This window comes from Euprymna scolopes, chromosome 7 (genome assembly GCF_053919585.1).
Source record: "Euprymna scolopes isolate OS-2025 chromosome 7, ASM5391958v1, whole genome shotgun sequence".
NCBI classification, from domain to species: Eukaryota; Metazoa; Mollusca; class Cephalopoda; order Sepiida; family Sepiolidae; genus Euprymna; species Euprymna scolopes.
In genome coordinates, this window is record NC_136488.1 from 159,013,892 (window position 1) to 159,025,703 (window position 11,812).

At 37.8% G+C, this 11,812-nt stretch overlaps 1 protein-coding gene across 2 annotated transcripts in view; it reads right to left on the minus strand.

The window, feature by feature from the left end:
• Positions 1-11,812, minus strand: part of LOC145280213 (uncharacterized) — a 67,079-nt gene that overhangs the window by 37,325 nt on the left and 17,942 nt on the right. For both annotated transcript variants that reach the window (XM_080131990.1, XM_080131989.1), the window contains exon 2: positions 5,959-6,027. In XM_080131990.1, coding sequence (XP_079988116.1) covers positions 5,959-6,027 — 69 coding nt within the window. The remainder of the gene's footprint in view (positions 1-5,958; positions 6,028-11,812) is intronic.

An 11,812-nucleotide genomic window follows, 5' to 3' on the forward strand; every position in this document is an offset into this window, starting at 1 on the left:
GCCAAAAACTAGAGTTTTTTTCTTTTTTTTTTTTTTATTCAATTTTCACCCCAAACAAGACACAGTGCCACTTTGAAGCAGGGGGCTACTATCAGGGACTTAATTAGCAGGGTCATTATGAAGGGAGAGGAGTAGAAAGATGTTTGTTAACATTACACTTGAACTTCTGCATATCAGTACAATTGGGAAAGCAGAATCCCGGAAGGGAGTTCCAAAGACCCACAGTTCTGGGGAAGAAACTATTGGAGTAAAAGGCTTTCTTGCACCTAGGGATCTCTACTGTAAAGGGATGAGACTTAGTAGCTTGTCGGGTTTGTCGGGGGTAGTTACGTCGGGGAGGTACAAGTGTTTGCAGTTTGTCAGAGCATTCACCATTGAAGTATTTGTAGAACAGGCAGAGGGATGCAACATCTCGTCGATGAGACAGAGGCTGAAGCCTAGATGACAGTTCAGGACCTATCAGGTTGGTGACTCCCTTTTGAACCCTGTCCAGGAGCGAGAGACAAGCAGCAGATGCACCAGCCCAGATGTGACAACAGTACTCCATACATGGGCGAATGGTGGCCTTATAGAGGTATAGGATACTGTCAGGCGTAAGTAGTTTTCTAGCACAGTAGAGGGAGCCAACCTTCCTTGCAGCAGCCTTGGCAATGCTCTCAATGTATCTATTCCAGTTCATATTCCCTGTAAACGTTAGGCCGAGGAGTTTAAAAGAAGTACTTTTAGGCAATGTGTTCTTGGCCATTGCTATTGGTGGTAGAGAAGGTTTCTTGTAGTTATTGAAGGAAACAAGCTTAGTCTTAGCAGCATTGAATGTGACCAACAATTTTTGTCCCCATTCCACTACAGATTGAAGGTCATCCTCTAGTGTTTCTGCCATTTCCTTGGATATGTGTTCATTTGTTTTCTCCTCATATCTGTTATAGAGAGTGGTGTCATCGGCAAATATACCCATCTCTGAAACAATTTTATCAGGGAGGTCATTTATGAATATCAGGAATAATAGAGGTCCAAGGGTAGACCCCTGAGGTACTCCCGCATTTATGTCATATTGTTTAGATGTACAACCGCCGAGGACAACTTTGATTTTTCTATTACTTAAGAAGGATTTAATTACATTATGAATTTTTTTTTTTTTTTTTTTTAATTTTTTTTTTATTACATTTTCACCCCAAACAAGGCACATTGCCACTTTAATGTAGGGGGCTACTATCAAGGGAAACATCTACTGGGGTACTATGTAGGGATTAGGGCAGCGAGATGTTGGTTCACATTGCACTTGAACTTATGCATGTCAGTACAGTTGGGGAAGCAGTGACCTGGAATGGAATTCCAAAGTCTAGCAGTTCTGGGGAAGAAACTACTGGAGTAGAAGGATCTTTTACATCTAGGGATCTCTACAGTGTGGGGGTGGGATTGTGTAGCTTGTCGGGTCTGTCGAGGGTGTTCACGTCGTGGGGGCACAAGTGCTTGCAGTTCTTCAGAGCATTCACCATTATAATACTTGTAGAACAGGCAGAGGGATGCAACGTTTCGACGATGGGACAGAGGCTGAAGTTTTGATGCCAGTTTAGGGCCTATCAGATTTGCGACTCTCTTTTGAACCGTCAAGGAGCGAGAGACTAGTAGCCGATGCACCGGCCCAAATGTGACAGCAATACTCCATACATGGGCGAATAGTGGCCTTATAGAGGTACATGATACTTTCGGGTGTTAGAAGTTTTCTAGCACGGTAGAGAGAGCCCACCTTCCTCGCAGCGGCCCTGGCAATGCCCTCGATGTAATTGTTCCAGCTCATGTTTCCTGTGAACGTTAGGCCAAGGAGCTTGAAAGACGTACTCTCAGCTAAAGAGTTGTTGGCCATTGCTATAGGTGGTAGAGAAGGTTTCTTGTAATTATTGAATGAAACCAGTTTTGTCTTGGTGGCATTGAACGTTACCATCCATTTTTGTCCCCATTCCACTACTGATTTGAGGTCATCCTCTAGTGTTTCTGCCATTACTTTAGATATATGTTCATTTGTTTTCCTGTCGTGCCTGCTATAGAGTGTGGTGTCATCAGCATATATACCTATCTCAGAGGCAGTTTTGTCGGGGAGGTCATTTATGAATATCAGGAACAGCAGAGGACCAAGGATAGATCCCTGGGGCACTCCCGCATTTATATTATATTGTTTAGACGTACGACCGTCGAGGACAACCTGGATTTTCTCTTATCTAAGAAGGATTTAATTATGTTAAGTATTCTACCAGTGATACCGTAAGATCTAATCTTCCTGAGGAGACCCTCATGCCATACCCTGTCAAAAGCCTTAGATATATCTAGAGCTACCGCTCTGCCCTCTCCCGCTTTGTCCAGTGAATGGTATATGCGTTCAGAGATTACAGTGAGGATGTCTGCCATGGAACGGGCTTGTCTAAATCCATATTGATGGTCGGTCAGAAGTTTAGCATCTGTAAGGTGCTGGACTAGAGCATGGTTAATTAAGGTCTCAAATATTTTGGCAAAAAGTGGGAGGAGGCTAATAGGGCGATAATTTAATGGGTCAGTTCTTTCGCCAGAATTCTTGAATACTGGTACAACAGAAGCAGTTTTCCAACAGCTCGGAAAGCAAGATTCATTAAGGCATTTGTTGTAGAGTTTGGAGAGAACTGGAGCTACTTCGGCTGAGCACTTTTTTAATAGCACAGCTGGGATGAGGTCGGGTCCACATGCTTTGGAAGTGTCAAGGTTTTTTATGATAGCATGCACCTGAGCAGGGGTGATTTCCAGATCGTCTAGCGTGGCGTCTGTCCGCATAGGAAAGTCAGGTAGGGGGTGGTTTAAAGGGTCCAGTGTAGAGTTGGAGGCAAACCGACTGGCAAGCATGTTAGCCTTCTCGGTTGCTGAGCAAAGAACCTCGTGATTGTTGGTTAGTGGGGGAATTGTTGATTGCCCATTATTTACTACACTGTTGTAGATTTTCCAGAAGTCACGAGTTCCTAATTTTTGTGCTTCGATGCGTTTTTTAGTGGTTTCCGTAAATTCCCTCTTAGCTGTCGCTATTTCTTTCTTAACGTTACTTCTAGCTTCTATGTACTTTTGTCTGTTTGAACTGGACTTATGTCGGTTAAACCTGCGGAATGCATGCTGCCTTTGAGCAATGGCAGTTGCGCAAGTCGAAGTAAACCATTGGGGAGAGTGGGGCTTGCTATAGAATTTCCGCATGGGAACATGCGCTTCGATTGCAGTTTTGAACCATTCAGTGGTCTCAGTTGCACACTGTTCAGCAGGAAGAGAAAAAATATTTCCCCATGGGGCGTCTCTGATAAGATCTCTGATAGCTTCCCAGTCAGCCTTTTTATAATATCTCGTTGTTTTGAGCACTGGCTCTTCAGTTTTGGGTCTGGAGTTTAGGGCGATTTCAACCATTATTACCGCATGATCAGCGTTCCCAAGTGGGCTGTCGGCTTTCGTTACACAATCATCAGGAACTGTGGTCAAAAACAGATCTAATAGTGATGCGTGTTGCTCTTCCTGATCAGGGAAGCGGGTTGGGAAAGTAACAATTTGCGATAGGGAGTGAGATACAGAGAAGCTATGAGTTGCGCTGCCTGCTGCATCTGTATAAGTAGAGAATCCAAGCCAATTTTTGTGATGGACATTAAAGTCACCAAATACATGTACTTGGGCGCTAGTGTCGAAGGAGAGTGCTGTGTCTATGCTGTCAGATACTTTGTTTATTATGGTGCAGTCTTGGGTCGAGGGAGAGCGGTAGAGTAAGTAAAAGTAGCTAATGTTGTGTTGCATGATAATTCTTCCAGTGATTCCATATAATCTAATTTTCCTTAGAAGACCATCGTGTCATACCCTGTCAAAAGCCTTAGATATATCAAGGGCCACCGCTCTACCCTCCCCTGTTTTGTCCAATGAATGGTATATACGTTCAGAAACTACAGTTAAGATATCTGCTGTTGAACGAGCTTGCCTGAATCCATATTGTTTGCCAGGAGTTTAGCAGCTGTTAGGTGCTGGACTAGGGCTTGATTAACTAAGGACTCAAATATTTTGGCGAAAAGCGGGAGGAGGCTAATGGGGCGATAATTTATTGGGTCAGTTCTTTCACCAGAATTCTTGAAGACTGGTACCGCAGAGGCGGTTTTCCAGCAGTCGGGAAAGCAAGATTTGTTAAGGCATTTATTGTAAAGTTTGGAGAGAACTGGAGCAACTTTGGCAGAGCATTTTTTTAATAGCACAGCCGGGATGAGATCTGGTCCACATGCTTTTGAGGTGTCTAGGTTTTTTATAATAGCATGTACCTGAGAAGGGGTGATTTTCAAATCGTCTAGTGTGGTGTCTGTTCGCAGAGGAAAATCAGGGAGGGAGTGGTGTACTGAGTTCAGTGTGGAGTTTGAGGCAAACTGACTGGCAAGCAGATTAGCCTTGTCAGTTGCCGTGCAAGCAACCTCATGATTGTTTGATAGTGGGGGAATAGTTGACTGTCCATTATTTACTACACTGTTGTAGATTTTCCAAAAATCCCGGGTTCCTAATTTCTGTGCTTCGATGTGTTTTCTGGTGGTTTCAGAGTAATCTGTCTTAGCTGTCTCTATCACTCTCTTACAATTATTTCTAGCTTCTATAAACTTCTGTTTATTTGAGCTGGACTTATGTCGGTTGAATCTGCGGAACGCATGCTGCCTTTGACAAATGGCAGCTGCACAAGCAGAAGTAAACCATTGGGGAGAGTGGGGCTTGCTATAGAATTTCTGTGCGGGAACATGTGCTTCAATTGCAGTTTTGAACCATTCAGTGGTCTTAACAATACTTTTTTTTTTTTTTTTTCAATTTCAGCAACAATGTTATCTTCTTGTCATGTCGCAATTAGTTAAATATTACTATATTACAAAAATCACGTATTTTAATTTTTTTGTAAATCATAAAAGATCGTATATAACTATTGTTTTGAATAATGAATGTAAACAATTCAAGTTGGAAAAGTATAAAAAAAATCTTTAAAGCCAAATTTTTTCGGAAAAAAAGGCCAGAAGAGCTCAAATGGAAAAGAAAATGTTTGGTATTAATGCTATGCAAAGTAAAAATTAAAGTATTAAAAGATGTTAACTTTAGGCTATACTGAAGACGTTGACTCTCAAACATTTGTGTCGTTTCCTATAAAATTGAAATCATAGCTTTTTTATGTTTTTGGAGAAAATTAATTTTTTTTTTTTTTTTTTTTAGATAAAAACTCTTGCACTAAGGAATATTATTAATACATTCTATCGTTTTCATACTTTTAAAAAATCAATTGTCATTTTGGTTGTCTACAACCAAACGTCCACACCGTTTGACCAATTGTTACCAAACTGGGTCAAACTGTCAGTCACAATTTAACCTAGGACAGATTTTATTTTGGGATATCTGGATCAAAAGGTCAACGAAAAGAGGAAAGTTTCCCTTTTAGCGATAACTATAGTAGACACTCACTATGGTCTATATTGTAGCCAATGAAGTCTGACATCTTACTTGAACTTTGACACATTCAATCAAGGTAAAAATTTATATGCAACTTCCAATGTTTCCAGTGCTTTTTAATAACATTAACCACTATGCAACATTTCAGCCTGATCGGATAATTTTTGAGTCATCAATGTTTCCATAGCATAATTTTGTATATGTAGTAAAGCGTAGATCAGACTTTGTCTCATCCTTATGTTGACAGATGGAAGTACGACTGAATTAGGTGATTGTTTATTCAATTAAATACTTCAGTAGCCTATATTACCTCAAATAATCATAATAGTCTGTTCATCTTAACCTATACTATGAAAAAGTTTCATCAATTTGATAAAAAAAAAAAAAGTGACTTGTAGTATAATGGGTATCTTTCCCTCCACAAAGAAAAAACATCCTATGCCCAATTGTCTATAAATAGTATACCCCACTCCACAATTACACCATTGTGACAATACTACATACCAGATTTTTCATCTCCAGATGCACTGCGTTGGCTGAGGGGACTGGCTACAGGGCTAGCAGGTGCCGATCCTACAAGGCAAAAATATACAAAAGTTATTGAGCAAAACTTTCTTAAAAATTTGATTCATAATTCACTTTTCTTATATAAGAAAAGTGAATTATGAATCACAAACAAATTTATTTTTAGATTAGGATTGATAATTTGAATTATTCTGTTTACTGTTCTCATCTTGGACAGGGCTCTACGGACAAATTTATCTTTAGTTGACCATTGGCAACTAAAGATTTTCATACTAGCCATATAGAAAAGTTACTAGCCAAACTCACATGATTTTTAGAATCATCACATCTTCGTTCAGTGATGAGTACGTACATCATAAAGATTTTTCTGTTTATGTTTAATTGTAATTCTAAATATGCACTGAATTTTATGTTGAAACTTGAACGTAATAAGCATTTGAAGCTCTTTAGATATTTTTTAACATACTTTATTAAGAAAAAAAATAAAAACATCCTTCTTTCAAGAAAAACACCCGTCTAGCTGAAACCACTGTCAATAATTTTCCCCCACTCTTTATCTGTGACTAAATCAAAATGTAGATTCCATGAACAAAGCTTCTTTCTTAGAAGTGCACGTCTGTGGAACTCTCTTCCGTTTGCCCATTTCCCACCTGACTACAACTTGGAGGTCTTCAAGTCCAACATAAACAAATTCCTGATAAACCGCCACCTTAAGTAAGACACTTTATCAGATCCCCGTTACTAATGATTACTACGATATTATCCCATTGACTACTGTACACGCAATATCCCTTATCCCCGAGTGGCTCTCAGGCCTTGATAAGTGATGACTGCTCTGTAAAAAAAAAAATATATATATATTCTATTAAACTTTTATTGTTTAAAGAATTTGCTTTTTCTCATTTTATTAAAAAAAAAAAAAAAGATTGAAAAAACATTTTTCAATCAGTAATTAGTAGGGTTAGGACAACAGAATATTCGCCTTCTCGTTTTAACTCTAAAGTATATATCTGACAGTTTGGCACAGTTAATCTACCAAGAACCACATCACTCTATATAAAAACATAAGATATCAACAGATATATACTCGAGTATCAAAACAATAATATTTTGTTGTCATAACCCTCGTAATGAGTTTTGGAAGATTGTTGGTGACAGAACAAACAAAAAATAAGCCTTTTATTGTTTCTATTCGACACTTGAAAAAAAATCATTTGTAAATGCGACTGTTTCGTTCACAACGTAAAGTCCTGCATATTTAGAAGTTGAATTTAGAAGTGGGTGAACTGTTTAAAAAACACACATTATTGAAAAAGAATTTTTTTATCCAAAATTAAAAGAATTAACTAGCAAAAAAGGGGGGGGGGAAAAATCTGATTCCAAGGTTTCAAACCGTATGCATAAATATAAGAATACCCGTCCCAGGAAGGGTAAAATGTATTCTCTTTAATTTTGATGTGTTCCACTTATATCGCCTTACAAAGATTAAAATAAATGTGGTAAGACTCTGGATTCTAATCAAACCCCATTACATGATTTTGATTCTAGAAAATGTTTACAATTTAAAGATTAAGCATAAGAGGACTTAAGAAATCAAATTTCATGGAATCTTGCTTATTTACTGTCTAATGACTATGGATCAAGTTCAATGCAAATCTGACATCGAAATTGGAAATTGTGCTATTATAAAAAACCATTTCAAAATGCCGTGAAAACTTTTTTTAAAATACCCCAAGGAAAATGAAATTTTGCGAATATTCATTGATTGATGCTTTATACCTATTGTTAAAATTATACAAAAATAAGGTACCTGAATTTAAGAGCTTCCACTACCTTTGCATAAAACTAAATTAAATATATCCCATCTGGATGCTTCACACCTAGCAGCTGTGTTCCAAGTTTAAGAATAGTTAATTGGTTTGTAGTAAATCCTGTACAAATATATAAACATTTGTGACTTTATAAAAATAGAGATATTAAAAAAAAAAAAAAAAAAGAAAAAAAAAAAAAGAAAAAAAAAAAAAGAAAAAAAAAAAAAAGAAAAAAAAAAAAGAAAGATTACAAGTTTGCCATTAAAAAATCTGATAATGACAATTATTACATTTGAATACAATCTCAGAAGAGGGAGAGGTGATATTGATTAAAAAAGGTTCCAACTCCGAAGTTTTAAGAAACTGAATTGACTCTTGCAAAAATATCAACCTAAAAAAATTGATCCCAGTTAATTTTTGAACAACTAACAAATCTGAATTCCCTCTAAATCACGGTAGCTGTGGGTATTTGTTGCCAATAGAAATAAAAAATGAAGACATGCAAAGCAGAACGCAAAGATCAAAGGGATGAATTCCACGTGATGCAGTTAACAAACAAGCCTATATAAACATAGGAAGTTAACTCCCTTTTCCGGCCTCAACTTGAAGACAACTAGTGACAAAGTTATTCAAGGCATACTGAAACTTATTTTGAGTATAAATGCAGAGAATATTCAAACTGTATTATGTTGGCTTTCTTGTTAAGAATAAATTAAGTATCCATATCTAATTTAGAAAACTCACTATGTTTCCATATTTTCAAGCTATCTCTTCTGAAACTCGCAGTTCCTAAGGTAATGCCTCCTATTTTTTATTCTGCCAAAAGGATCTAAGAGATTGCAAATTACATAGTTATGATGACTTGAAAGTTTCATCTCTCTGTTGCAGATATTGATGGTGTGAGACTAAGAAAGCAACCCCTGTCATGGATGTGCATCAGAAGCAGAGATGCATCATTGAATTCCTGGCAAAAGCGCATTGAGAATGGTGGTGACGATGTAGAAAAATAGATTCCGGAGAAAAAAGGTTGCTCATTTTAATGGTACCACTCTTATCTTTGTAGCTCTTCAACATTATAAGTTAAAAAATAGGAGGCTTTACTTTTGGAATGACCTCTTAGATGAAAATGCCACCATTTATGTAATATTTAGCTGGGAAGTAGCCCCATGGTATTGTGTTTCACAGACAAGCAATTCAAGGAAAAGCTTTGCCCATGGAATTTTTGTTTAGTTTTAAGCACAGATTGAGTGTAAGGGAAATTGCTGATAATGGTTGTAGCTAGTCGAGTTATGTACTAGCAGGAGGAGACAATGTTCAGGATTGATCCCTATTATGTACTTTTTTGGTACTCATACAATTTATGAACAATCTCTGGCAACTTCATGTTGGCATCTAAAACCAAGCTTTTATCTTTACATCATCAATGCTCTGATCCCCATCTGGTATCAACTGAAATGAATGGCTCTTGTCTTGGGGAGGCTTCATGTTTTGACAAGTTTCTGGGCTTGACCTTTACTCCTGATCTGAAATGGAACATATCCATTAAAACCGTTGCCAAGGCCGCTGGAAAAATGGTGGGATCCTTCTATCGATCCAGTAGATATCTCACTTCTGATGCAATTCTCTATCTATGGAGTCCTGCCTTGATAGAGTTCACAATAGACTTCGTAGCCTCGTAGATGTCCTTTTCTCTTCCCTGCAACCTCTTTCTCACAGAAGAGATGCTGCGAGTGTCTTTGCTTTATTGTTATGTTCATGGCAAGTGCTCGACTGAGCTTCAATCTATGCCCCTCCATCCTCGCCAAACTTTCACAAGAAACACTCGTCTAGCTGTAAACACTATCAATAATTCCCTCCACTCTTTATCTGTGCCTAAACCTAAATGTAGATTCCATGAACAAACCTTCTTTCTTAGAACTGCACACCCGTGGAACTGGCTTACATTTTTCTGCTTTCCAGCTTACTACAATATGGTTGTCTTCAAGTCCAACGTAAACAAGTTCTTGAGCCGTGCCACTTAAGTAACAAATTTACTGAATTTCCATTACTAATGATTACTATATTGTCCAATTGACTACTGTACACTCTTTAACCCTTATCCTCGAGTGGCCTCTGGGCCTTGATAATAGGTGATGCATATGTATAAAAAAAACCTACGAAAGCAGCCAAAAGATGCCGAAGTGATTAACCAATCAGTTGTCGGAAGACACGTTTCAATAAAGGCGGGAAAGCTCATTAAATCAAGACGTTTTTTAAACTAAAAATTATGTTCAACATGCCATGTCAATGTGAAATCCGTCCCAGTGTTAAGTTCTAAGCAGAAATATATTCTGAACATGGAGGAAGGAGGACGCTACATTTTGAATTAATCATTTGGCAGTCTTCGTTTCTGCATCTTCTGACTGTTTATGTAGCTTGCAAGGAAACTGTGATACAAAATTGCCGTAGATGGGTTCGTAAACTGGATCAGTATCACTTTTTCACTATTGTGATCGACAAAAGTAAATTTGTTAATTAGAAGAAACTATGTCTTAGTGTTACCTACGAAAATTGAAGAAACTAGGAGTCAAAATACCTAGAATTAAATGGATCGGAAAGAATTCACTGAAAATATTAAGCTTTTTATACACGATATAAAAGTATTTGTAAAATGCTAAGGAGAAGATGTGTTCTCACTGACTTCTTTGCTTGGTCACAGTGTATTTTTTTTTTTTTTTCTGGGATGGGGAGTATTTTTTATTTATAATTTACGGAAAGAATAAAATGGCTAACCTGTGTACAAATGAACCGAAATGTACAATGGTGGAATTTAATTTTTTAATGAATATTTTTTAGGGGTGGGGGTGGCTACTTGTTCTCGAAGTGTACGACGCGTGTGGGAGTAGGAGGAGAAAGTTGTTTTTAATTTACAATTTAAAACTGGGTCACAACAAGTAGCTTTGTGAAAAAGCTGAAAACAAAAAAAAAAAAAATTTTTTTCACACAAAAGTACTATCAACAATTTCCCTTGCTCTTCATCTGTGCCTAAAACTAAACATAAATTCCATGAGCAAAGTTTTCCCTAGAAACAATACCATGGAGCTGCTTCCCAGCTGACTATAACGTGATCGTTTTCAAGTCCAATGTAAACAAGTTCCTGATGAGTCATCTTCTAACAAATTTTCCAATTTCCACCATTACCAATCATCACAGTACCCATTTGTCCTTATGCTTGAGTGGCCTCTGAGCCTTGATAAGTGATGACTATACAGTTACAAATTAAAAAAAGAAAACAAGTGAAGCATGCATGGTCCCCCGTGAGTGCACAGTGGAGGAGGCATAAAAAAGTGATTAAGTTCAGCATTATTTAACCACTAGCGGGAGTACCCGGCGTTGCCCGAGTGTTTGTTTCCGGGACGGGGGGGGGGGGGGGCAGTTTTAAAAAATGTTATCGTAGGTAAGTAGGAAGGATCAAACCCGGAGTCATGAGTAAAAGTAGGAAAATAAAGTGTGAAAAAAACAAAAAAAAAGAACATCTGCAACGTTAACAGTTCGGCCACCAAGAAAAGTCCATTCCAGTTGTTTAGGAAAAAAAAAAAAAAAAAAAAAAACGACTACGGTAGGTCGGCGCGAACGTGAAAATATAATTTGAATTGTCCAGCACGCTAACCACTACGCCACAGAGCACTGCAGCTTAGTTTAGTGATTTTAAATAACTTCACATGAAAGAACTACGAAGCCAAACCGGTGTTCTCTTCTCAACTGTTCCTTGTGAACGATCCCCAAACGGTGTTAAGTGGTGGCAGGGGGAGGAGGAATTTATTAGAGAGAAAATATTTTACCACTTCCATTGATTTTAACCGATTTTGGCCGTGACTTCTCAGCAGAAAAAGTATAGAAATCTAAGATTATCGAGGAATTTGAGAAATAATAAGCCTATAACACACCTCAGATAATGTTCTGCCGTTTGTGCATATTATATTTGCATGAAATATCTTGATTTTTAATCCTATTAATGTCAAAATCAGACGGGAAAAAATGAG